Genomic DNA, 25,600 nt, shown 5'->3' with positions numbered 1-25,600 from the left:
TGGGAAAGAAAGGAGAGGTGGGGGGTTTTTTAAATTATTTTGTTAATCCAGAATGACAGGGTCAGAACAGCAGGCAAACGTTGATGATAAAAATATTTTTTGAGAAGTTAATGTAGATGTTAAAGAGAATGCAGAAAGGGAGCGGTTTTAAGAGTTAGATTGAGAATTTTAATTAGGAAATACTTTATTTTAATAATTGCTGACACTTCTACAACTTTTCTTACCTTTGATTTGATTTGTTGGCCAAATTACAATTTTTTCTTTTATTACTAGTTGTAAGAAGTATCAGAGTGTAGAGTTCCAAGAAAAAAAGTATATTTATTTGCTGTCCAGAAAGAGAGTAGAATTTTAATTTTATTTCTCAGAAATGAAAGTGCTGAAAAAGAAGAAGAAGAACCTGCACATGAAGAGAAATCTGGTAATACAATCTTTTATTTTACCTGTAGTTCTTACATTAGCCTTTTAGGCTGTTGTTGCATTATGACTGTGCAGCTGTTATTCATACAGAGGGGTTAAGGGGTTTACTTTTGCTTCTGTGCTTTTTCTTTTCTTAAGTAGACTTTTAATGTATTGTAAACCAAAAGACAAAAAAAGGGAAAAAAAAGTAGTAAAAATCCTGCATCATTCTTAAATGGAAAAAAACTGTGATGTTGAAATCTGGTTTACTCCAGTGTCTTAACTGTTATCTGTATTTTTGTGCCATCTTCTCATACCTGAGTTTAATCTCTGTAATCTGCAGTATTACTCTTATCTGATTTCCCCACAAAATTTTCATGCTACAGTTCTTGCTTATTTGTCTTTCACTTGTCATGTCTCTTTATTTTATGCTGTCATACAATAGTGTGTATTCATGTAACTTAATGGATTGTATTTTCAAATTTATATATTCAGCTGAAGTTTTGAGAGGTCCTGTTGTCAAGATTGAATTTCCCAAGCATAAGGAGGATATATGTGTAAACCATAAACACATAAAGAACACATTATGATCCAGTGTTTTGCAAGGGTTCTAGGTTTAAGTTTTACAGATAATGCAGACACTGGAGCCTGTTAACCACAGGAGCTGAGTGCGAGAGACACAGCAAAAGAGAATTGAAACTTGTGAAAGGATCTAGGTAACTGAAGGAAAAGCCTTTGACTTGCTTGTAAAGTTCACTCTCTGTCACACTTGGGTTTAAATAGTGCTTACTCTTGAGAGTGGCTTTTGGCCCACCAAAGCAGGTCATAAGAAGCCAAATTACAGATTCTGGGCCTCAAAACTGCTGGAATTGTCAAAGTGAATGTACAGAGTACTTTATCTGCAGGGTTGGAATTGCATCAGTTCACCCCTAAGTGAGAGAGAGTAATTGAATAAAAGGGGTCAGTTCAAGTACACCTTGAGGAGACAAGGCATCTCTGATCACAAGGCAAGCTTCCTTTGCATTTAGAGATATTATGTGTGACTTTCACTGTACTTTTAGTACCACACTCAGTTTTGGAAACTTTCTGTTGCCTTTGTAAAAGGAGTAACATTAGCAGTAGCTGTTCTTAGATGAGGCATGGAGGAAAAGGAAATAGTTGTCTCTTACTGCTTTATCTTCCTTTTCATTCTATTTGACATTTATTTTTACTCTTTTAGGTAGCTACAGTGAAGATTTTGAAGAAGAAACAGATACTAATCCTGCCCTTAAAACTGAGGGAGATCAGGTGAATCAAAACATCGTGTCAGAAGTTGATTTAATTCCTCAAGAACAGGTATAGCTTGCTAAATGTTTCTATTACTTGCAGAAATTTTAAAAGTTTCTGCAATGTGTAACTAAATATAGTAAACCTTTATATGATGCATACTGTCTGAAAGAAAATAGTGGCTCTCAGACTATATCTGTCTATTAAGGATATGCACTTCCCTGTGCTAGATCATAGAAGGGGTTAAGTTCTTAGAAAGGTTTACTGCTTACTCCTCCTTTGAGTTAAGAAATGAGGATGGAAGTGCACAAATGATGAGCTCAGGTGGAAACTCAGCCTCAATTTGGGTAGTGATTAATCTCTCAGAGCTTTTGAGGTGCAAGTGACGCAGACTACTGGGATTAATTCTGTACACAGAAGCCCTTTGGACAGAGGACCCAAAAATCTTCACTGTATGAGCTGTGAGGGCACTGCTGTCCACTGGCTTGGTCAGGTCTTCTGATATGTACCACGTGTGGTTGGAGCACATAGGTGCATCCCTGGAGCACACATTCAGATTGGGGTTTTTTTCAAAAGAAGTCTATAGAACATCATGTATTCATTTTCACTAGGTAAACTTACTTGGTTTTTTGTTCTTTTTAAATTAATTTATTAGAGTGGTATTTCTAGTAAATGTTTGAAAAGTTAGAATCGAGCTGTAAATAATGTGCTTACTGCTACTTAACTTTCATTTCTCAAATTGTAGTAAAAGAAAACCAGGAAGGTGCAAAAATGCTCCTCTGTGCAGAGGAGCATTTAATTTCTATTCACTTGTGAAAAGGTTTATAGAGTACAGGATATTGAGAACTTTATGGCATTCTAAGGAGGGTTTTAGAAAAGTGCATCTGGTCAGTTCTAAGTTCTAAAAACTGTTTTTAGGTATTAGGCCAACTTCTAAAGTTTGTCCAATTTTTTCCCCTGATATTCAAGAAGTAATTGTTTGGGTTTTATTTTTTTTTTGTTAGGAAGAAGCAAACACTGGCATGCTGGCTAAAGGTAAAATATAAACTTTGATCAGTGGAGGAAGATTAATTTTTTTGAAACTCGCTTACTTGATTTTTACTATTTTGATATTTTTCACCTTATCTTATTGTGTTCTACTGAAAATATGTTGAATTGAAATAGTTAAAAATAATCTAAATGTTAACACTTCAAGGTGATCATCAGTGTATTTTTATATTTATTACACCTACTCAGAACTCAGACTGGTAATCAGAGTTCATTGGTTTTCCACTAATGGCAATAAAATAATCTACATCGTATTTTTTGTATACTTAAGACATCGAGCTCTGGTGTATTTCTAATTCCAGTGTGATGAAGTACAAATAAGAGAATCTGTGTTTTCTTTAATGTTTATCTTCTTAGTTGTATTGCTTGATTCACAAGATTCTACTGTAGAGCTTCAGAAGGCCATTGAAGCATCAGATGTAGCTCCAAGTGAAAATGATCAGCCTGAAGAAGTCAGTGCAGTTGAAATTAATGAAGCAGGTAAGGGGTGCTTTAAAAAAAGAAGAAAAACTAAAAAAATCCACCACGTAACAAAACTCAAAACCTAAAATCTTCCTTTGTTAAAATAGGTGACTCCAATGTCTTCGCTTGTTCTTAGATTATTGGGGAACATAAAGCCCTTGGCTTTTGCCAGCAAATCTTGAAAGCAGGAGGAAATATTTCAGGAAATAGTGATGTTTCTGCTAAACACTTGGTTATTGAAAAGTGGCTTTTGTTGCTGCAATATCATATTTAAATACCATCACCTCTGGTTATGTCTCATATCTAAAATTCTTCTTTGACAGCATTGAACTGAATTATTAAATACATTCTCTTATCAAACTTGACACAACAGTACAGGCCACTTAGATCCAGATTATGGCTGTGATGGCACCTGTTAAAATAGTCATGTAACATAAGCTGTTAATTTTAGTACTGTTAAAATATTGAGGTGGGGGAGAATAGGGGAGAGGAATGGATGTAGATAAGATAATTTAGTAGGTACTAATTAACTTGGCAACTGTTTATTTTTATAGGAAAAACAAGTTTTTAATTTTTTTTTTTAATGTAAGGGATATCACTCTTTTCCCCACATAACAGACCAAGCTAGTAACTGAAACACAGGCTCCAGTGAGATGTTTCCCAAAACAGAAAACCCAGTAGTGTCTCTTACAAGCCTGGTTTTTTTCTCAGGTTCTTCCTATGGACAAGCTACCAATGACATGGAAGCACTATACCAGGCATATCATCACGTTGATCAGTCTTTGGGGGACACTGCTGATCAGAAACAGCACAATGCTGCAGTGGCAGTCTCAGAAGGCTTAGGGCAGAGCATTTCACAAAATAATGACATCTATGCGAAAAACATGTCAACTGTTGATTCAGGTAAATATCTCAAAGGAAGGCATATATTGTACAAGCTTGTAAAACGAGTGAACTAGTAATATCTATAATACTCCAGTTATGAAACATGTTTAAATGTTGTCCTTGTAACAAATATTTTTTCTAGGTTTTTTTAAATTTATTTTATATTTATTTCTCATTATTTAGATTTACCTACTGTGGAAGAATTGATGAAAACAATTACAGGACATATGTGTAATACCAGAAATTTTGATGTGGACCTTGAACGGTACTTATTTCAAGATGTACTTTAAGAATTGTAGTAATCTAAAGCTACTAACGATTTGTGAAAAATAGCTTACTAAATAACTTATCTGTACCTTTCTGTAATTAAATACTGAAATTTTGTTACATCCTGCACTGGCATTATGGCATTTGCAGTGAACTGTTAAATGAATAATACAGTGTTAATAGGTTTGGACCAGGGATTCCCATACTTACTTCAGGTAATATGCAATGTTTGTCAAATCATTTGGAGGAGAGTTCATCACTCTCACAGCTAGGATCTCTGCCTTCCCAGTCTTCTGCTCTTTCCCCTTCCCCAAACAAGGATTTCAGCCCACATCCTAGCTCCATTATCTTAAATTCACATCCTCTTAAGATCAAACCCACTGCTGTGATTCTTACTAAACTATGCTCCATACCTCCCCCTTATTTGCTGCAGCTGTTCTGTCTAGGGCAGACAGCACAGGCCTTGCAGCTGTCAGAAATACAGCTTATGCTTAGCAGATGAGTTCAGGGAGCTTACCATGTAGCTGCACTCAGCAGAAATACTGCTCATTTTTTAATTAGTGTTAATTGCAGGCTTACAGGTGTTTATCTTGTAGCCAATTTTGCTACCTCTACAGAAACAGTTGCTTCTGGGAAGTGGCTTATTTACACAGTGTGGGAGCGAATCTGTATGACTAAAGCTGCAAGATGGGCCTTCAATGAGGCTTAGTAGCTCTTTGAAATTCTAGCAGTTTTTACAGCTGATACGTAAGGAAAAAATGCCCTGCTTTTTCCAGAGTGATAGAAAAGCAAAGGGCAAAAGTCTTATTATATATGACTTCTTTTTTCTTGTAGTCCTGTGAAACTGGTAGGCAGCACAGACAATGATCTCATTAGCCACTCGCCCTTTGAAGACCCCCAAAGTAATGCATCTTGGGAGAAAAACTTAGTTGAAAAGTTTAACAGAGAAGAAAGCATCTTTCTGCAGACAAGCGTGAATGACAATAACTTTCAGAGGATGACTGAGAATGAAATTCAGACCAGTGAAGTACAGCCTGATGTACTAAGAGAAAAAATAGGACAAGACTCTCTGCTTTCACAAGGAAGCAAAACTAAAAAAGTAAGTATTACCAACCAGATTTTTGTTATATGGAAGTAATTTTTAAAGGTATGTCTTTTTAGACTGCCTATCACTTGATTATGCTCTGATGTTAAGAAATTGAGACTGTTGTTCATTTTCTTGAAATTCTCAAATTGCCATTGCTACTGTTAGAGGTCACCCAATCCAGTGTACATTGGGACCAGTGGGATTCTTCTTGTCCCAGCCCAACATATGGAAGGCTGCTGCAATGCCATGTTTCCAGCTCAAGACAGTGATGTCTCTGTGAGCACGTGAGCATTGGAGGGACATGTGTAAATGCACAACAGGCTCGGAACAGGGAACATTTGTACAGAGAGAGCAGTTAGAAATGCAGTTCAGTAAGCATATAGGAGGGGCTGCAATGGTCAGTGTCCAGCTGAGTTAGACGAGTGTGCTGACCAGCAACCTGGTCATGTCACCAGCTTTTTAAGTCTGTTTTTTTTCCTCTATTTCCCAGGCTTGTTTCTTTTCCAGTATTTTGTTCTTTCCCTAGAGATCCTGTAAATTTTGCATATTCTAACAATCATCTCAGACATCCGAGAAAAAGATTTATGTAATCCCAAATCTTCTCCCTGCATCCCCAAATTATTTTCTCTTTGCATCCCCTAAATTAGGTTCACATTCCTTTAGGCAGTCATTTTTTGTGTGTGCAAGGCATTGTAGGGACAGAGGTTTGGCCAATTTATCCTAGTGGATTGCCCGTCAGGGCAAACAGGCTAAACTTTTTCATCTGTTGGTCTTGGGAGTTGTGTGCTTTGTTTTTGATCAAGTTTAGTAGAGTTCCTCTGCCTGTCACTGTTCCTTTATTCATGGCTAGATTTCTATATTCACTGTGTTTAGTAGCCTTTAGTCATGACCTACCTTATTTGGTAAGCAAAAGACCCTGTAATGTTTTAATTTTAAAATAAAAATACAATTTCCCAGATCAGTTAAACAGAGCCAGTACAAAATATTTGCCCTGTGTATTTCTGAAGTGGTACAATTCTGCAAAATTACTTTCTGCTAATTTGTTTAAAAACAATGCTTGCCATCACCCTGAGTCTTACAGTTGTGTAATTTTGGTAACTGGTTCTATGTTTTTCACTGGTGAATGCTACCCTCAATTTACAGCAGAGCCTAAAACTTGTTTTAAAACAATGTGTTCTGTCACAGGCTCTTCGGTCTTGTTCCTTGAAGAATGAAAAATCAGAACCAATGTCAACCAAACCAATGTTACATAAGAATATTAGAAGTCCAGCACCTGTACATAAAAAGAAACCTTCACACGGTCCTCATGGACTGGTTAGAAGTTCTGGCTATGGGAAGCCCAGTTTACTTTCAAAGCAGTCTTTTCCAGTCAGTGAAAAGAAAACACCAAAAGAAACTTTCAAAAAGACCTGTATGAAAGCCAAAAGTCCTGCAGATAGAGCAAAATCTAAAGGTAATTCTGAGTTTTGAGAGTTTTAATTCTGAGTTTAAGAGCCAGGGAGGATTGCTTTTTATGCTTCATATTTAAAAAATCCCAAATATTGTAGAGAAATCTAAACTCAAGTGCAGTTAAGTACTTATTTTTTTCTGTATTGGCATGAAATGGCTGTGAGAGAGACTTTCATGTGAATCTTTTTAGTCTTGCTTTATCTCCACTCACATTTACCACCACTGTGTTTGAGACTTATCTATTGTTCAGCAGCAGGACCGAAAGAGTAGAAAAAGCTGGTGTTCAAAAATTAATAACTACAAGTTGACATTTTTCATTACAGTAAATGCAAAGATTTGCTGATTCACTAACTTGTATGTTCGAGGCTGAATTCCTGTTCTCAGCTTCTTCTTTTGATCTTTGCTTTCCTAGAGTACAAAAGAAGTACTAAAAAGGAAGTCCTGTTTTCTGTTCATGTCTCTTGGATACACTATGGAAAGAATACCAATGTAATCCTGGGAAAGCTGGGTTGCAAGTAAAGGACAGAACCTTTTTATTCTGGGGTGAAGCCTGAGGGGTTTCATGAGATAATTCAGCTTAGTGTCTTTGCAAAAAGTGTTTGCTATCCCTGAGGCATGAGCAAGAAACACTACAGGTACCCAGGCTTAATGCACCTCTAGCATGCAGTGCTTTTAAAAACCTGGCAGGTAGTGTCACGAAAAGCAGTTTAGGATTATGTTACCTGTCTTAGGGAGGTGCTTCAGTGGCAGCTGTTGAACTGAGGGACCTCAGTTCCTCAGTACATTGATGTGTCTCTCTCTGAGGAAGAGGTTTTACAGCCTGGTGAAGGTGGTAAAGTGAGTGACAAATACTGAGAAAATAAGGCTACAGGCTTCATTCAAACTTGCTCTTCCCTCTCTACCTACAACTGTTCATGATAGCAATTTCATGTGATTTCAAAAATTAATCTCACCTGGCTGCATTCTGCAGGGGCCTCTTCTGTAGCTAGGAGGAGAATAGCATTGAATCAAGCAATTGCCAAGTCAACAGTGCTAAGGGAGCACCTTTCTGAGGGGTGTGTGACAGTAAAAAGGCATGAAATTTGGAAAAGAATCATTGTCTGTTGGGGTTTTTTTTTTCAGATGTAACATTCCTAAGCAGGAGCAGTTGAAATAGCAGTCGTAGTTACTATCAGAAGCCTGAGATGTGAACAGTTCCATGTATATTAGTGACTCTAGAGGGATCTTTCCTGATTTCTTACTCCAGTCAAGTTGTTATTTGATGCAGCAAATAAATGTTGCATTTCTTTCTATACTGTCTGCACTCCAAAGTCTATTTTGAGGATTGCTGTATTTTATCTTCTCCATAGTTTGAAATATTTTGTGTTTATGTGTACTTAGATAACTGGCCACTTCTGAAGTGGAGGAGTGAGGTTAACCTTGTTCTGTGAAGGATTTGTTATCCAGCCGCTTGTTTCAGTTGTTCTCTTGGGTTTTGTTTTATCTTGTCATCAGTTCCTTACTGAAAAAAAAATCAAACCCTTCCAGTTTTTCCATAGTATATAATTGTTCTCAAGTTTCTATATTTTATTCCAAATTCAGGTTGTAGAATACTTTATATACCTACAGGTTGGATCAAATGAATACGTATTTTTCTTAAAGGACATAAAATTCTGAATTTAATTTGTTCTATTTTACTTTCTGCCTAAATGAAGAAGCCTTATTTGCTACTAGGATAATAAGATCTGCAGCAAATGAACCAACTTTGGAGGGAAGTATTAACAGAGTTTTGTCTGGCCAATCAGTTGTTAGTAATCTTGGACATCAAGCTGTGGATTATAACAGGCAATATCATCATGTGAGTAATAACCAGTGATGCTCCTAATTATAGCATGTAAAACTTGGTTTGCAAGCCTATTTTTTCAAGGCTTTTAACAATTATCACAAGTTTGGCAAATACTGAAATAGTCTGTGAAGACTTCCCTTTGGTCAAATACTATTTTTTGCTTTTCAAATATGCAAGTATAATTATACTGCCTTTCAGTTGCTTGGATAGGGCTTGCTGCTTTGGTGGGTCTATATAATTAAGGTTGCTTAATTAATTCTAAAAATTTTCAATTTTATTGTAAAAGAAGGTTAAATAGAACTTATAATATTTTAATGTTTAAACAGTACTACTGCTCATGGACTTTTCCTATTTGCATTGCATTAAATATTTAATAATACATTCTGACTTCTCCAAGATGACTGAATTTACAGTACTGTAATGATTTTTCCTTCTCCCTTATCAACTTATCAGCATAATAAAACCTATTCATTGAATACCTAAAGCATTGCTGCTTTTTTAAAAGTAAGATGCATAATATAATAATTCTGGTAGCAATATAGTGGCTGTCATATGAGAGGTATTGGTTTCTTTTTGGATTTTGTGTGTTCTTTTCCTCATATATATTTTGCAAATGAGAAGGTCACTCATTAAAATGAATATAGGGTGTTCTGCTATTACAGTGCTGGGGGGTTGTATTTTGGATTGTTTTTTCAAGTGCCTTGTGTTGTTGCTGAGAGGTAGACAAACCAGTTAAATAAAACTGATGAGCAGAGTTCTGGTAAACAATCAGCTCAGTGTAATGTTTCCCTGAATTGTCTACCCTAGGACTTATCATTTTCCCCTTTCAAAAGCTGTGATAGAGAGCTGTATTTGTTAAAACGAGTACAAGCAGCAGAGGAGGACCTGAGCAGAGCTCGGGATTTGATTCAGCAGCTGGCCAGCAAGCTTTCACAAAAAGAGAAGGAGATGGAGACCAAGGTAGTGGAACTGAAAACAGAGCATGAAAAGGAGCTTTCCCGTCTGGGTCAGGAAAACTATGTTCTTCAGAGCAAGGTACTTTATCATCTTGTATCCTGTGCCTATAGAAGAGGAGAAACATTGCTTCTGAAAATTGAATCAATGTTACTTTGAATGAGGTGTTGATGAGCAGAAAATCCAAATTTACATAGACACCACAATTTTATAAATGGACATTTATTGCCTGTTCACATGATTTTTTTTTTTCCTGGAGATAGACCATGTTATCCTGAGTTCCCTTTCTTTGCTATTTTGAGAGTCTTGCAGCAAGCTTTTGCAAAGAATTTAATTCACTCCCACAGATACCACTTGTTATAGATAAGTACTATATGCTGAGATATTGTTTATAGTTCTTGCTGCATTTTTCAATGTTGTGTTTTGTCTGTATGAAATATTCCCTGAGTTATTCCACTATATTCCCTTGTTGCAGATAACTCCCTGCACCATAACATACCCTCCTGTCTAGAGACATAAGAACAGAATCTTCTAGCTTCTCCCAAACATTTTATACCTTTTCTCTCTTTCATAATGCTTCTGTAAAACTCCAGTAAGAGCCACTCGTTGGTCTGCTCTCATACCATAATGAAGAGATTGGACTGTGCTCTTGTAGAGAATTCCATGTTGTTAACAAAACTTTCTTGTTGTTTGTGTATCTTTTTCTGAAAGCTAAGAAGTATGGAAGAGATTACCCAAGAAAAGAGGTGGACCCATGCAGCAACAATTCCTATAACTGAGGAAAAACTGGCCCAAATACAAAAAGAGATTGAGGATCAAGAGGTCATTATTCAAGGTTACCAACAGGTAACACCACACGTCATGTTGAGGTGTGTTCTATCCAGTTTCAGAAACAAAATTGTTTAATGAAAACTACTTTTCTGTTGAAAACAGATACCTTGTTTTCTAAAAAGTGGATGGAATTTGGGTGTGAAGGGCAAACATATTGCAGGTGTAAAAAGTCTTTCACATGTTTAGTTTGGACTAAGTTTTTCCACAGTTCCGTGTAAATGTTCTAAATTGTAAAAATTGGTAACTTTTCTGTTGAGAACTGGGAAAATACTTTATGGTCAATGAAGAACCACAAACTTTTTGCCCAAATGTAGCTGAAAATCAGTATGTTTAAGCAGCATTTGAAATCAGAAAAATTTTGGGGTTTAAAGTGTTTTTTTCAAGATCTGAGCAGCAGATTTCAAGGTAACCTTATTAGCATGCCTGATTTGTATTACTTAGTCAAGTGGAGAAATAGATAATTCAAGCTTAATAATCCTTTAGAATGCTTGCAGCTATAAAATCCTGTAGGTAGCTCAACCAGTTTCCACCTGATGCTCAGCATAATTCCTTGATATAAACAAAATGTCTTTCCAGTATGGCTGTGAGCATCCCAGACAATGATGGCTTGTGGCCCCAGGACTGGAGCATGGGCAGGCTGAGCTCTGATCTATCAGCACTCACCCCTGAACACATTTTTAGAATATAGCTGTGATAGTTTGTAGAGGATCTGTCTTAACTCCTTCATGCAGAGTGAGCAGACACTTGGATGAGATTGTAGATAATGAAAGTAGATATCCATTTTAGAAGCTCAGTAATTAAATATTTAGTGTTTTTTCCACTGTTTCAGCAGGGAAACTATGTGATTCATAGAAAATTGTTTTATAACTGAAAAAACCAGTAATCTGTGAACATTCTTTAACTTTGTCTCAACTTAGGAAAATGAGAGGTTGTACAAACAAATGAAAGAGCTACAAATTCAAAACAAAAAAAACGAGGAACGAATGTTTAAGGAGAATCAGTGCTTAAAGTCTGAATTAATACAGTTAAGGTAGGCTCATTTACATATCTGACTTACAATCACTGGAATTTTCTGGTGTTTACTGGTTTTTTTATGAAGAACCATTGCAGAGTCTATTAGGTGCATGTTTTCTAGTGTTTCTCAGGTTGTGGTTTTGTTTCTTCTTTTGAGAACTGATTTGTGTTGATTATGGTTACTTATTCTTTGTTTTCTTGATCATGTTGCAAACCCGTGAGAAGACTAGAGACTTCCACTTGGGAAATATTTCAATGTTCTTATTCATATCAGAATGCATAATACATTATGCTGCACTTGTTCTGATATTTTGGCTCTGCTGACGTTGTTAAGATGTTTTGATGCTGTTGTAAGATACACAGTAGATCAGGGGGCACAAGAGGTTCTGCTAGTGGAGAAAAAATTCTCTTCACTTCATTGTAGGACCTGTGAGATTTGCATCCTGTGCTAGTAATGAGGAAAAACAACCTAGCAATTGTGTGTACTCCTAATCTACAGATCTTTGCTTTGGAGAGGCCTGTAAATGAAATCCACTGATGCAGGGTAGATTTTTATTTCCTTCCCTTGTGTAGTCCAAATAAACTAGTTTGTGCAACGTGAGAAGACTTCACCTTACAGTGAATTATGTTTGTGTATAAATGTTGTGCATATTTGCTTCTCTTTTTGTTTTGAACCTGCACAGATTGACTTTGTGGTACAGTTTGGGGGGCAGGGGGTTGTGTTTGTTGATCAGTAGCCACTGATAGTAGGCTGAGTCACCACATGGCATAACTGCTTTTTCTGTTGCTGTTTAGAGAAAAGATAGAGAAGATGAACAATCAGTCACGAGCCATGCAGGATTCTGAACCAGCCAGAAATCAGAGTTTCACAGAATTGATTTCAGAGCTTCGAGCAGCACAGGTAGGCATATACCAAGCCTGTAAGATAACAGAGTAGTGCCTTTGCATGTAGCACAGAAATACAAATAATACCACTGGAAACACGAGGAGCACCTGTGGCCTGATGCACACAGGCCTGATGTGGCCTTCTCAGCAGTTCAGGATATGAGCTCACTAGCAGTAACATACCTACATGTACATGCCTAGACACTCAGTCTGTTTCCTGGCTGCTCCCAAAATCTCAGCCCCCCAGCTGATTTTTGCTGTACCTGTGCATACCTAGGACCAAGGGGCTACATCTCAAGTGGTGGCTCTGGCACCAAGACCTTTTGTTCTACTTGGTCTTGAAGTTTGCTAGTGTTCATGTGTAGCAAAAAGAGAGACTGCCTGCAGAAAATGGCAAGAAGTAGAATGTAGTAGGGTGAACTGTTTGACAATACATTTATCCACTTATCTTAGTCTTCATTCTCAGAAGTAAGTCAACCATTTTCTTTACTGACCCTTTTAAAAGGCAAAGGTTTCCTACTTCTATGACTCTTAAGTATGGCTTAAAAAATCTGGAGTTCAGGGGTTTTTTACATGTTTAGCTTATGTTTTCCTATGCTCTTCTATTGCAGGGCATGACAATAATACCAAAATTAAAATACCTTATTGTTGTTGTGGTTGGATGTAACTGTTGTGATTTAATCGTTGTGTGATGAAAAAGCATGCTCAGGGGTTTTGTGTGATATATGTTTCGTTTTTAATGGTCTGCTGTTTTCTCTAAAACCTAGAAAGAAGAAGCTAAATTACAAGAAGAGATAAGACGTCTAAAACAAGATAAGCAAGCTCTTGAGGTAGACTTGGTACAAGCTAAGAAAGAGAGAGAATTAGCCAAAGTCCAGATTGCATCTGCATCAAGTAAAGCACCTTCATGTTGTTGAATAATTTTGCTTACTTTGCATTTTAGTAAATAAATATGTAACAAAAACTTGTTTCTTATTAAGGTATTACTTAGTGAAATGCATCTGGACCATTTACAAATACTGTCTAAATTTCTAACAAAAGCATATGGCTGCAGTACTTTTGTTACTCCATTAGAAGGTGTCTTCCTGTGTCCAACCAAACTTTGTTGTGACCTGTTAACTTTGATTTCTTGCCAGTCTTTCACTGGACATGGAAAAAAGATGATTTCAATTATGTGACAACTCTATTCATAAGAAAATATTTACTGTGTTACATCTTAGTCTCTTACTTAGTTCTTGTCCATTTTTTACCTATAACTTACACCCTGGGACGCTTTTCAGCATTCTTATCAGAGCTTTTTCTAGTTTGAATTAATGAGAGAGGGCTCAAAATTGGACTCTCTCATTTCCAGTGTCAGGTATCATAAATGCTAAGTGCAGTAATATTTGCCTTCATGTCTTTCCTGAAAATGCTTGATCCCTAAATGGGAGGATTATGATCAATAAGCATCAAAGCATATAGTCCATGTTGTCATTCATCTTGATGCTGCAGGTCTATTTATTAGAGCATGATCAAGAACAGATCTCCCCAAGATTCTGTTTTAAATACTTTCTGTGGTGAGCTGTAAGCCATTGAGTACTGTAATGTATGAGAGAAATAAAGGGGGTCTTAAAAATATTGTTGCTTTTAAAATCCTAATTAGGATCTGGGTTTAAAACTACTGCAGTAACAGTGTTGTCAAAATGGTAAATGTATGAAATATGCTGAGGAAGACAGTGTTGACTAATTACTCCTTCAATATATAATTACTAATAAAACAGTTCTAAGAGTGTTTTGTTCTTGTAGGTGAAAAGTCTTATGAATTTAAAGTTATGGAAGAATCATACAAACAGGAAATTACTCATTTAAAAAAAAGACTTCAGTGGTATGCAGAAAATCAAGATCTTCTGGATAAAGATGCAGCCCGTCTTAAAGATGCAAGAGGAGAAATTGAGAAACTAAGACTAGAGGTGATAATATCTAGCTTTATCTAAGAAGTTGGAACTGAAAATTGTTTCTTTTTCCAGTGATGTGTGTAATGGATTTATTTCCTTTATAATAATATCTTTTTTTTTTTTTTTGGTATTATTAGATTGGTTCTATTGGATATCTTGCCTGTGCTTCTGGGAACAAAAGTAACATGCTTCCCTAAAACTTTCAAATTTCTTGACCTAAGGGAAAGAAGTATATTGTTATGTTGGCAACCTGGAACACCCTTCTTCTCATTCTCTTTTCCTCCTTTTTGCTCCATAGTAACTTATGCAACACATTTTTTTCTCTTAAGTACCAGTTCTAAATTCTTTCTTAGAAAAAATTCCCTGGTTACTGTGGCAGAGGGGAAAAACCCAAAACACTTGAAATCTAAAACAAAACCAGTACATTAATCTTGAGGACTGGTGAGATTTGCATTGTGTGCTTGTCAGTACATTGGACATAAGATTCACCAAAAAAAAGCATTTTACCAGTGCTAAAATTTAACTGATCTTGAACTCATTTGTGGTCTTTTATTAGAGAGATGGCAGATGAAAGGAGATGGTTCTGAAGGAACAGCCAGGGACAGACACCACCATATCAATCAAACTTTGGTCAAGATACCGTTCCTGTGAAATAAAATATTTTTGTTGGCATTTTCTCTGGGCTGGACTGGAGTCTAAAAATTCTGGTGCCTAGAGCTGTGACTTCATGGAAATAATCAAATCAGTCAAACTGTAAAATGCTGGCATAAAAGCATGACTTAGCATGACTTGGTAATATTACCAATTTGGGAGAGAATTCAAGATAGGAATATTTTTAAATATCCAGGATATAATATCCCTGTACAGAGATCACAGTAACTACTAAGGTAGGAAATTCAATTTTAGATTATAGCTTTGAGTCCTCATGACCAGGCATCACGGGAGTGCAGGAACATGAGTTATCCAAGTCCTTCCCCTGATTCTGGGACTCAATTTTATTTAGTCACAACATAACATTGCCTTTTGGCTGTTTCTATATCTCATTACATAGTGTGGCATTGCAAATCACAAACCATTTCCTAAACTCATCCTGAAATCATGGAATGCACTGTAGCACTTTATATGACAAGGTACTAATCAAGCCTGTATACTGGCAGTATGAAAGAAAGCAATAGTTTTACTGGTACAAAGACAAGAGTGTCCCAGAGCTGAAACTCTCTTTTAGATTTCCATATCTAGTTTCAGTTGCTTTAGAGAAGGAAGCTGTCATGGGGGTTTAGAGTCTGAAGAATCATTTAGTACAGAAATTACCATTATGAGTTTTTAGGTGTCAGCATACTTCCATTGTACTATGTGTGTTTGAAATGCTTTTGTACTACAGGACAATGTCTCTGAATACATATTTCAATTTGTTTTCTCATAAATTGGACAGGTTGAGAAGCTCAGAGCTGAAGCAGGGGATCAATGTGTGCAACAGAAGAAACGTTTGCGAGACAGAGCAGCAGATGCTAAAAGAATTCAAGATCTTGAGCGACAAGTATGCAATAAAAGAACTCTCTTTCATTTAACCTTTGTTTCAGATAAGGTCTCTCCCAGTGCTTTCATAAGGATAAAGCATAGCATGAAGTTCTGTGATAAAGTAACTTGTGCTATTGGACACTCATGAACACAAAAAGCTGCAATTATTTTCTTTGAAGAGCTCTTCTTGCTACTATATTCCAACAACCTGATATCCCTTTCAAAGTCTTTTAGAATAACTGTTGGTAGTTTCTTCAAAAGGGGCAAGAGGGCAAAAGCCAAAGCTTGTTGTGTATCTTTTAAGACTCCTGTCCACCTTCAGTAATTCCTTAACAGTATGATGAATTTCAGCCAAGTTGATTCAAGAGTAGGGGTTTAAATTCTGTTAGATTCCTACAAGATTCCTGAAAACGGGGGGAGTGGAGACTTTAAAATCCATGTTTCTACTAAAAAGCATCAAGTGGAAGTGTGCCTTCCTGAATTTTAGGTGGTAGCAATTGCGTTAGTTAGGGATGTGGGACTCATGAGCAAGAGCCTTTGCATAATTCTGATATTAATATCTTATCTATAAGAGATGAACTTGTTATTAATGTTGCGTGCAAAGTGTTAGTTTTACATTATTACATACTACAAAATAAAGGTATATAATCTGTTATATGAAATATATGAAATATGAAATGAAATATCCATGAAATGTCTTTCACCATTGGAAAAGTAGAATGTGAATGCAAATCCAGAAGAAAACCATACTCACTGCATTAAGACCCATTCTCAAATCCCCTTTTTTGACTTTGTTTAGACTATTGACGTAAGGTAATTGGAAGACCAGAGCAATATTTTGTTAAAGATTATGTGTAAGTTAGTCAGTAAGAGACCATGAGTCTTGCTTTTCTGTAAACAAAAACATAAATGCGAGGAATATAAAATAATTCTCAATATATGCACCTATAGTTTTCATTCTTCCACCTTAAGGGAATGAAATTTGTTAATATTCTTTCACTTATTTCTGTTCCCTCTTCATTTGATTTAATTTTCTTATGAATAGATCAGAGAAATGGAAGGAATTCTAAAAAGAAGGTATCCAAATTCTTTGCCTGCTTTGATTTTTGCTGCTGCTGCTGCTGAGAAAACAAATGATCTTTCAGCTAAAACAAACACAGTTGAATTTTTGGAGAGAAGAATAAAGAAATTAGAAACAGAACTTGAAGGTAAAGATGATGAAGCTAAGAAAAGCCTTCGTGCCATGGAACAACAGTTTCAAAAAATTAAGGTAAAAGTTGAGTAGTTCACTTTGCAAGTAACAGTCACAAGGCAACTAAGTGTAACACAGGGTAGTTGTTAAAACTGAATGCAAAGACCACATTCAAAGGAAAAAATTGCTCAAAGAATTCAGAACTGGAATTTCAGTACCTTCAGCACCTGAGATAAAAATAGCATTGAAATTGCTAGGGTAGTATGGAAACGAAGATGACATGTTCTCGAGGCATAATAATTTAATTCTTACAGTTAAGGTTAGTGGTTTTCACCCTGTGGGTCAGAGTAGCTGCTTCTCTAATTCTTTGTTGTACCAAAGGCTGTGATTTCAAAGGTCTGCTAACTGAGCATTTCTGCAGGGAAGATGGGGAGCCACTAAACATGCTGTCCAAAAATTACATGATAGTGAGCCTAAAGACTTGAGTTGGGAAGCATGGAAGTCTGGCTTTTACTTCAAGGAAAAGGTGAACTGCACAGGTGCTTAATGAGCAAAAAAGGAAAGCATTGGCCATTTGTTCCACCTTTTCTCCACAAGTCACTCATCATACTTTCCTCAAAGGCCATCCAAGCTATTAAGAAGGTTAGGTTTTCCTCAGCTCATTAGGAGGAAAAATTCTCTCTCTGAATTCATACTTCTTTCTTCATACTTATAAATACATAAAAAGAAATATCTGTTCTGTTAGAAATTAGGATGCTTTGAAAAATGTGAAATACAACTTTGAACATGTGACATGAACGTTTGCCAGCTGACATATAACAAGTACATAATGACAAAATTAACATTGGTAGCATCTGAAGAGAACTCAATTACATAAAAATAATTTTTTGTCGATATAATTGTCTGTTCCATAGTTACTGCATCCATTGTGATTAGATTATTTTGTAGTAAATGTTTCGAGTAATTCTGGTTTACAGCAGGCTTAATTATGTCACTCACTAGTTTCTGAACTGATTGAGTAGTTTTGTTAGTAATCCTGATTTGTATCCTGTCTTCTGAAGTCTTCCATCAGAAGGGCAGTAACTTCATATAATAATAGGAAGAGCTAATAATAACAGTACACTTAGGAAACTGCTTTTTTGTCACTTTCTACTCCCTAGATACAGTATGAACAAAGACTTGCAGAGCTTGAGCAACTACTTGCCTATGAGTTTATGAATGAAACACCAAAACTGAATGGTGATAAAGCCACTTCTACAGAACTTGAACAGGAGCTTCAGAATCTAAAGAAGACCCATCAGATCACTGTTGGAAACCTCCAAACAGAAATTGAAAATCTTAAAAGTCAAAATTCCCAGTTAAAACTCAGAAGTAAAAATGATAATAAAGACTTAGAGCCTCTGGACTCCAAAATGAAACAAGGTAACACAAAAGACAGGTTGTTAAAACTGAATGAAGAGCTGGTCACCAAAAATAAAGAAATACAAGACCTCACAAAAACTGTGGAGAAACTTCAAAAAGAAAGGATGGTGATGTTGTCTGATAATAATTTGAGAAATAAAACAAACACTAATGGGAACTCTACAGAGGTCTTGAAAAAGAATACCTCAGCAACAGATAGAAGGAATTCCAACAACACTGAACCCTGTCTAAGCGTTTTCAATGATGACAAAACACACCAACCACATACCTTTTCTGATTCTCATCTCTCGGAAGTTCTGCAAGAAAATGCCCATCTGAAAGAGGAACTGGAGAAACTGTCCCTGGAAATGAGCCAGCAGCGGGTGAAGTCTCAAGCAGCACTGGCTTATTCTGAAAGCAACATGCGAAGGTAAATGCTCAGCATAATCCTTTAAAAACCTTCTTAAAGTGCTGGCAGACATAGGATTGAAGTAGCACTTTAACATGTCAGCCATGTGTGAAGGTTGCTTATACCTTCGTTTGGGAGGGGTTTTGGGGTTTTTTGTTACTGTGGGGTTTTTTTTAAAGCGGTGCACTGTCACAGGCAAACCTCTGTTAATGCTTTTATTAATACTACAATTTCTTACTCTTATAAGTAAAATATTTCAGTGTAAATCATCGTATCTTGGATGCTTTGTGTTGTATAGCATTAATACTTGATCCATGTTCTTTCCTTCAAACCTGGAGTGTGCTTTCAGTGGAATTTACTTGGACAACTGTAGAAACCTTATACTTCACCTAGTCTCCCTTACATCCCTTCACAATCAAAGTAGAAGAAATTGACATGCAATTTAGATTGCAACACATTCTTTTCTAAAATAGATATCTAAAAGAAGAGAGCTGCATTATGATTAAAAAGCATGTGTTCTCTTGTTACTGTTTTAATAAGAGGAACCCGCAAAGATGATTAACTGAATTTTTTGTATCCTAACTGCATCTAATTAGTTGATACATATTTCCACCATTGTAGGTTTCCCACCCTTTTCTCCTTTCAGAGAAAGAGAAGTAATGTTGATCCTGTCTTGCAAGGTTTTGTTATCAAATACACAATATCTGCTGCCTTTAACATTTTCATTATTTTGTATGTTCAAGTGAGAAGCTGCTGCATTTTTGAAGAATTGTCTGTAGCTGCTTTACTGCATCTCACTTTTCTCTTGCTCTGTTCAGGATGCAGGAAGACACAGCAGAATACATTGCATCTCTGAAAGCTTCCCACCAGAGGGAAGTCGAGAAGATAGTTTGCCAGCATGCAAAGGAACATTCTACTTCTAAAGTAGCTGAACTAAAGAACAGAATTTCAGCACAGGAGGTAAGATACAGTAGATACATTACTTACATATAGATATATCTAAAAGTTATTTCTTTCTGTATTACTATAAACTTACTTTCTTTGAAGTAGGACCTATTGTTTTAAAAATCATCCTGTGCCACAGTATTCATAAAATCCCAGAATGGCTGAGGTTGGAAGGGACCTCTGAAGGTCATCTTGTACAACTGCTCTGTTCAGGAAGGTCATCCAGGACCATGTCCTGGTGGCTTTTGAGTATCTCTGAGGAGGGCAATTCCACCACTTCTCTATTTTACACATGGTATAAAGGGTAGAAAGAGCTGTTTCATTCAGATTATTTAAGAACATTTTATAATGTGGAAAGTAACTTGAAGATTGAGGCTTGTTTTCATACACTACGTATGTATCTGTGTGCTATTTAACAGCCCGTGCACACACACATGTTGGAGGCAGTGCTGTTAATGCGCACAGCACTTACCCTGCAGTACTACAATCACTGAAACATGGAATGTTAGGGGTTGGAATGGACCTCAAAGATCATTGATCATACTTCTGATCATACTCACAAGCCCTCTTGTGTGGACAGGGACATCTACTAGACCAGGTTGCTCAAGGTCTTATTCAACCTGGCTTTGAACAGTGCCAGGTTTGTGGCATCCACAGCCTTCCTGGGCAGCCTGTTCCAGTGTCTCATTACCCTCACAGTAAAGAATTTCTTCCTAATATTTAACCTAAACTTCCCCCATTTCAATGTGTACCCATTACTCCTTGTGCTATCACTGCAGTTCCTGATGATGAGTCTCTCTGGCTTCCTTGTAGGCCCCTTCAGATACTGGAAGGTTGCTATGAGATTTCCACAGAGCCTTCTCTTCTCCAGACTGAACAGCCCCAACTTTCTCAGTGCTACTTATTTTTTTCAGTACTTCTCCTGCCTTGGTTTTCACATGTTGTCATGGGTGTGTATGCTAACAACAAAATATTTTTAAACCTTTTTTAGATATTAATAAAACATCTTCAAGAACAACTTGGTGAACAAGAGAGACGTCAAGAAGCTCTTTTAGTTTCACAGATAAGAGAGCAACTCCTACAAAAAGAGGTATATTTGAATTTCAGTGGGGGTACCTTAGTCTAGTAAGAGTTTTCATCATAATTCATGTCAAGCCTGAAATAATATATAGTAAAATAAGTCTTAGAAACAAAATCTTTGTCAGTTGCTTCTACATCAGTTATCCCTGAGAATGCAAGGTTTTTCTAGGAGAACACAGAACAGAATGCAGAATTTTGACCCTTTTTGATGTTAATATTTTTATTATTATTTTGTTTGAAAAGTCTGACATCTGTATGAAGTTTGATCAGTAGGTTAATCCAGGTTTTCATGGAGAGTTGTTGTTCTTGAAGTACTGCCAGTCTTTGTTGCCATCTCCTGTTCAGGAGGAGGATGTAGCCTGTCTCAGCATTGTGCCTGTGCTTCATTCATCATCTCCTTGATGTATGAAGATCACTAATTTTAACTTAACTTTGATAATAGTATAACTTGCAAGGGTTATTAAAAGTTATTAATCTTAATCTTACTAAACCCAGATTTACCTGGGTGTTTATCTGACACAAGCAAAATTCCACATCTGTTGTGATTTATTTGTATAAAACTGTGGGTTTTTAGGTGGGGGGGGGGAAATGTCCTATTAAACAAGTTCTGTTTGCAGAATAGAGGCTGAGACTTTGGGTTCATATAGATGTTGACTTTCCATACAAAGCTTGTTTCATTCCAGTGGTGTCAGTATATGTAATACTTCTTCCTGGAAAAACAGGGCAAAAGTACAATGAGACAAATATTATTGTTTCCTCTATGACTGCTTTACAGGTTATTGACAGTGATGGTTTAAGAGATCATCCAGCCTGACCCACATGGTAGAGGCCAACTTCAAGGTGCTGGTATTTAAGGAAATGTAAAGGAATGTCTTTGTTACAGAAATCATTGCAACACTGTACAGAGGGAAATATCTATGCCTTGCTTTTGTCCCCTAGCACAACTTCTGTGCTTTTTAAAATACATCTTTAACATTAAATGGTTAAATAAGTTTTGCTGAGAAAAGAAGACAACCAAACCTGCAAATGGAAATAGTAGTGACAGGGGAAAGCACCACTGGTAATAGGATTGAGTCCTGTGTCTAAAATGATATCTCCAAAAAGGCAGAGTTTTTCCTGAGGCTTCTTGGAAGATTGTTATTTGAATATCAATCTCAGAAATGCTGTTCATGGATGTTTTCCATTAACTGAGTGCTTCCTTTCCTTAACAGCTTACACGTAGCACTGCATTGTATTTGATGTGGTTCTGTCACTGGCAAAATACACGGAGCCTATTTTCTCCTGGGGCTCTTTTCCCCTCATGAGATCTTTCCACTATGATTTTTTAATTGTATTTAATTATATACTTGAGATCACACATCAGCCCTTCCCTTCTTCAGCAGGGCAACTTAGCCAAGGAGCAGACACTCATTTGCACAGACCTTTGGAAACTAATAAGACTTCTGCTCTTCTGAAAAACATGGCTGAACAGGTTCAAAACTGCTGGAGTAATGGACAGGCAAAAACATACTGACATAGGCCTTGTTATTTTAGAAAGACACCTTGAAATGTGGAAATAATAGTAAGCTGCCTCAGAGTCACTTCTCAGTAAGTGATAACATCTTATGAAGACAGACACAAAGCTTCCAGCTACCTGAATTCACAGCAGAGAGGCAAGGATGACTGAGTGCTTGAAGAGGGGTAGCAGCTCTCAAGTATATTGGCTAAGGGAAGCTAAGGACTATCATAAAGGATAAAGATGTCAACGTTTTCCCTTTAGTTTACTTATACACATTAAGAGTGACCAAAAGATACTTTGGATTTTAAATGAAGAAATATCAAGTCACTTGAAATAGGCAAAGAATGAGAATAAACCAGTAGGGCTTTATGAGAAAACTCCCCTGAATTTCTGGAGGATTAGGAAATCAGTTTTAAGTCATTGTCAAGTTATTTTACCTGGCAATCATTAAGCTTACATGCAGGCCTGTAATCATTTCTCTTAGCAGCATGTCTTTAATTAATTTAGTCCTTAGAAATACACTGGTATCTTTTATATTTGGTCTTTATCTTGGATGTGAGAAGGGAAATTGTAAGAACATGTAATCATAATATTCTCTGGTAACTTTTGTTGTATGAAGTATAAAATGTGGCAATACACAATCCCTTCATAACATTATTAACAGGACTGGATTTATCAAAGAGGACTAGACTTTCATGTCCCCAAGCTATTTCTTAGAAATAAAAAATCCTAATATAAGTCCCTGAGTCCCTGTTGAAGCTTTTGAACAACAGAGATTTCTCTTTTATGTCTTCCTTTCTACAGCTTTTGAATGTAATGATTAAACAAAACATTTTTAAAGGAATCTGGTTTATACACTGCCTAACACAATGATAACAATTTTCATTCTTTCTCTTTGACTGTAGGTGACAAAATTGTTGGAAGAACTGAGAGAGGCTAGGGAGAGCCAGAGTCCAGAAATGAAACATTTCTTGTGCCTGGAAAAGAAAATCAAGCATATAGAGAGCAGATACGCAGAAAGAGAGCATGAAATTCAAAAGGTACACCAGTGCATAGCTGCATTTACTTCTCAAGAGCAATTTATTGATTTAACTGTAATTTTGTGGTATTTATTCAGGCTTATTTTGCTCACACTGCAGGAGGAAAGTAGTTTTTATGCAGCTGTGGTTTTGTATTTGCCTGCTAATGCAAGTGAGTGTAGGTGCAGGCCTGGTCAGCTCAACCCTGCTGTGGTAATTAAGATTACTTGTGTAACTTCCTTGCAGCCTGCTCTAAGAAGGTCTTGGTGTTCCAGAGGGTTGGACTCCAGGCAGACCTCTGGGGTCAATATCATTATTTCATACTTCAGTTTCACAATGAAAGCGAGCTTCTGAAAACTGACAAGAGTTTTGGAGTGCAGAGTCTAACCTTGATATATTCCTCAATGGAACTGTAATTATCTAGTCCTTGCAGCCCTATTCAGAAAAGCTACATTTAAAGTATAGTGATATCTTATTTTATTTTAAATTTTAAAACCAGATCTCAAGGAATATGCTTTTAATATACAGATTTTTTTGTTGTTGTGAAAGGATTTCTTCTTGTACATTTCTATATTAGATACTTATTTTCTTTCAAAAAAGACCCATGCATAAAACAAGTCATTGGATTAAAAATAAATCCTGTTTCCACTGTTGTTTTTGTTAATTTTGTCCACATTCTGTTCTGCTAAAGGTGACTGTAATACAGTTCATTTTTTGCTATTAATTTGCTTTTATATAATGTGAGGATGTCTTCACCATTTCTGTTAAGTGTTTGCTGCTGCCTGCTCTGTGATCTAGCTCCACTGAATACCAATAGTATTTACTAAGATGTTTTGGGCTTTTAAAGAAATAATAGTGTACATAATTAGTACTAAATTTAATCTTTTTGGGGTGCTCCTGCCTTGTTATGTATTAAGCTTTGGGTTTTGATTTGTCCCAGTTTTTCTCCTTTAAGCATCAGCACTGGGGCATTGAACAGTTTCCCAAATAAATTATATCAAAATAAATAGTGTTGAAAAGGAAATTGCTGAGCATGAAGTTAGCAGGTTATCCTTAGTATCAAACTGCAAATATGATAATTATGGCCTTTAAGTGATAGGCTCTCTTTAAAGGATCTATTACAATTAATTGTGGTATGAAACTTTTGATATCTTATGATTCTTCTTATGTTGTGTAACTTAATAGGATTATGTCAGGGATTTATGTTAAAGTTTTTCAGACCTTCATCTGCAGCAGCATCAGATCTTTGTGACTACAGGACAATTTCTGATAATTCATAGAACTTGTGGTTTTTAAAAGTAGAGTAGTAAGCTACATGTCATCCAGATTTAGTTTGTTTTGCAGAGCATTATTTTAATTACCACATTTAAGTGTTAATTTAAAATTTAATTTTAATTTATATAGGGTTTTATGTTATATGCTCAGCTTTGCCTTAAATATTCAAATTTAATTGCTGCTTTGGAGAGGATAAATTAAATTCTCCTGTGGCTCATTAGTCAATAATCAATTCTACCTTTCTGTCATTAATGCAAATCTTTAAAGGAATTCATTGCTATCAGAATGATTTTTGTAATATTCAGAACAAATTGCTTCCACTTAGTGTGAGCACTCTCAGCTTTGAGACTGAGCATCAGATAAATTGATGTAGCAGATTTTTGCAAAGTGGCAGCACTGGCTGAGTATTGGCATAGGAAATCACAGTGCCTTCTTTTAATTTGCAGGCAACCCAACTAAGACAGCATATTTCTGAAGTAAGGCAAACCCAGGAGGTTGAGAAGTGGAGAAGGCTGGCACAGCAGAAGAATCAGGAACTGGAGAAATTTCGAATGGAGCTGGATTCAATACTGGATGTTTTACGTGAACTGCAGAAACAAGGGGTTGTTATTCCTGCACCTGATTCCAGTGGATTCAGAGTGACAGACAGCTGTTAGAAGACATGATTAGGTAGTAGTAGAAATGTTATTGAAAATCATTATTGCAACATGTATAAATTACATTGCATTTTGATCTTCTCTGGAATCTCTCATGTCCAGAGGCAGATTTGCATTGAGCAATACTCTAGTCATACTGTATGTCTTCTATTTTATTAGTAATAAATTTACATAATTTTTAATAATAGGAATATTGAGGTTGTTCCATAAATTCAACTACCATTGAAAAATGTCCTTTTTCACAGACTGTAGAACATGCCTGAATATTTTTAAGTTTGATTTCTAACTTGTCTTACAGTGATTCC

The 25,600-nt window shown here is 36.3% G+C and overlaps 2 protein-coding genes across 9 annotated transcripts in view; one reads left to right on the top strand and one right to left on the bottom strand.

The window, feature by feature from the left end:
• CEP162 (centrosomal protein 162) overlaps window positions 1-25,322 on the top strand; it is a 42,269-nt gene extending 16,947 nt beyond the window's left edge. For 6 of the 8 annotated variants that reach the window (XM_038132468.1, XM_038132467.1, XM_038132464.1 and 3 more), the window contains 22 exons: window positions 366-418; window positions 1,616-1,731; window positions 2,667-2,697; window positions 3,067-3,189; window positions 3,883-4,074; window positions 4,240-4,321; window positions 5,158-5,422; window positions 6,596-6,863; window positions 8,554-8,696; window positions 9,492-9,719; window positions 10,350-10,484; window positions 11,387-11,499; window positions 12,279-12,384; window positions 13,136-13,262; window positions 14,154-14,317; window positions 15,735-15,839; window positions 16,866-17,090; window positions 18,173-18,843; window positions 19,641-19,782; window positions 20,759-20,857; window positions 23,251-23,385; window positions 25,086-25,322. In XM_038132468.1, coding sequence (XP_037988396.1) covers window positions 366-418; window positions 1,616-1,731; window positions 2,667-2,697; window positions 3,067-3,189; window positions 3,883-4,074; window positions 4,240-4,321; window positions 5,158-5,422; window positions 6,596-6,863; window positions 8,554-8,696; window positions 9,492-9,719; window positions 10,350-10,484; window positions 11,387-11,499; window positions 12,279-12,384; window positions 13,136-13,262; window positions 14,154-14,317; window positions 15,735-15,839; window positions 16,866-17,090; window positions 18,173-18,843; window positions 19,641-19,782; window positions 20,759-20,857; window positions 23,251-23,385; window positions 25,086-25,295 — 3,733 coding nt within the window. In that variant the 3' untranslated portion in view covers window positions 25,296-25,322. The remainder of the gene's footprint in view (window positions 1-365; window positions 419-1,615; window positions 1,732-2,666; window positions 2,698-3,066; window positions 3,190-3,882; window positions 4,075-4,239; window positions 4,322-5,157; window positions 5,423-6,595; window positions 6,864-8,553; window positions 8,697-9,491; window positions 9,720-10,349; window positions 10,485-11,386; window positions 11,500-12,278; window positions 12,385-13,135; window positions 13,263-14,153; window positions 14,318-15,734; window positions 15,840-16,865; window positions 17,091-18,172; window positions 18,844-19,640; window positions 19,783-20,758; window positions 20,858-23,250; window positions 23,386-25,085) is intronic. The other 2 variants (XM_038132469.1, XM_038132472.1) reach the window with 1 other exon arrangement.
• MRAP2 (melanocortin 2 receptor accessory protein 2) overlaps window positions 20,868-25,600 on the bottom strand; it is a 30,275-nt gene continuing 25,542 nt past the window's right edge. Inside the window, exon 8 of the transcript XR_005256372.1 lies at window positions 20,868-21,557. The gene's annotated coding sequence lies outside the window, so the exon portion shown is untranslated. The remainder of the gene's footprint in view (window positions 21,558-25,600) is intronic.

Source organism: Motacilla alba, chromosome 3 (assembly GCF_015832195.1).
Source record: "Motacilla alba alba isolate MOTALB_02 chromosome 3, Motacilla_alba_V1.0_pri, whole genome shotgun sequence".
Classification (NCBI taxonomy): domain Eukaryota; kingdom Metazoa; phylum Chordata; class Aves; order Passeriformes; family Motacillidae; genus Motacilla; species Motacilla alba.
The sequence above is the reverse complement of the archived record's forward strand: the minus strand, read 5'-3'. Positions and strand labels throughout refer to the sequence as shown.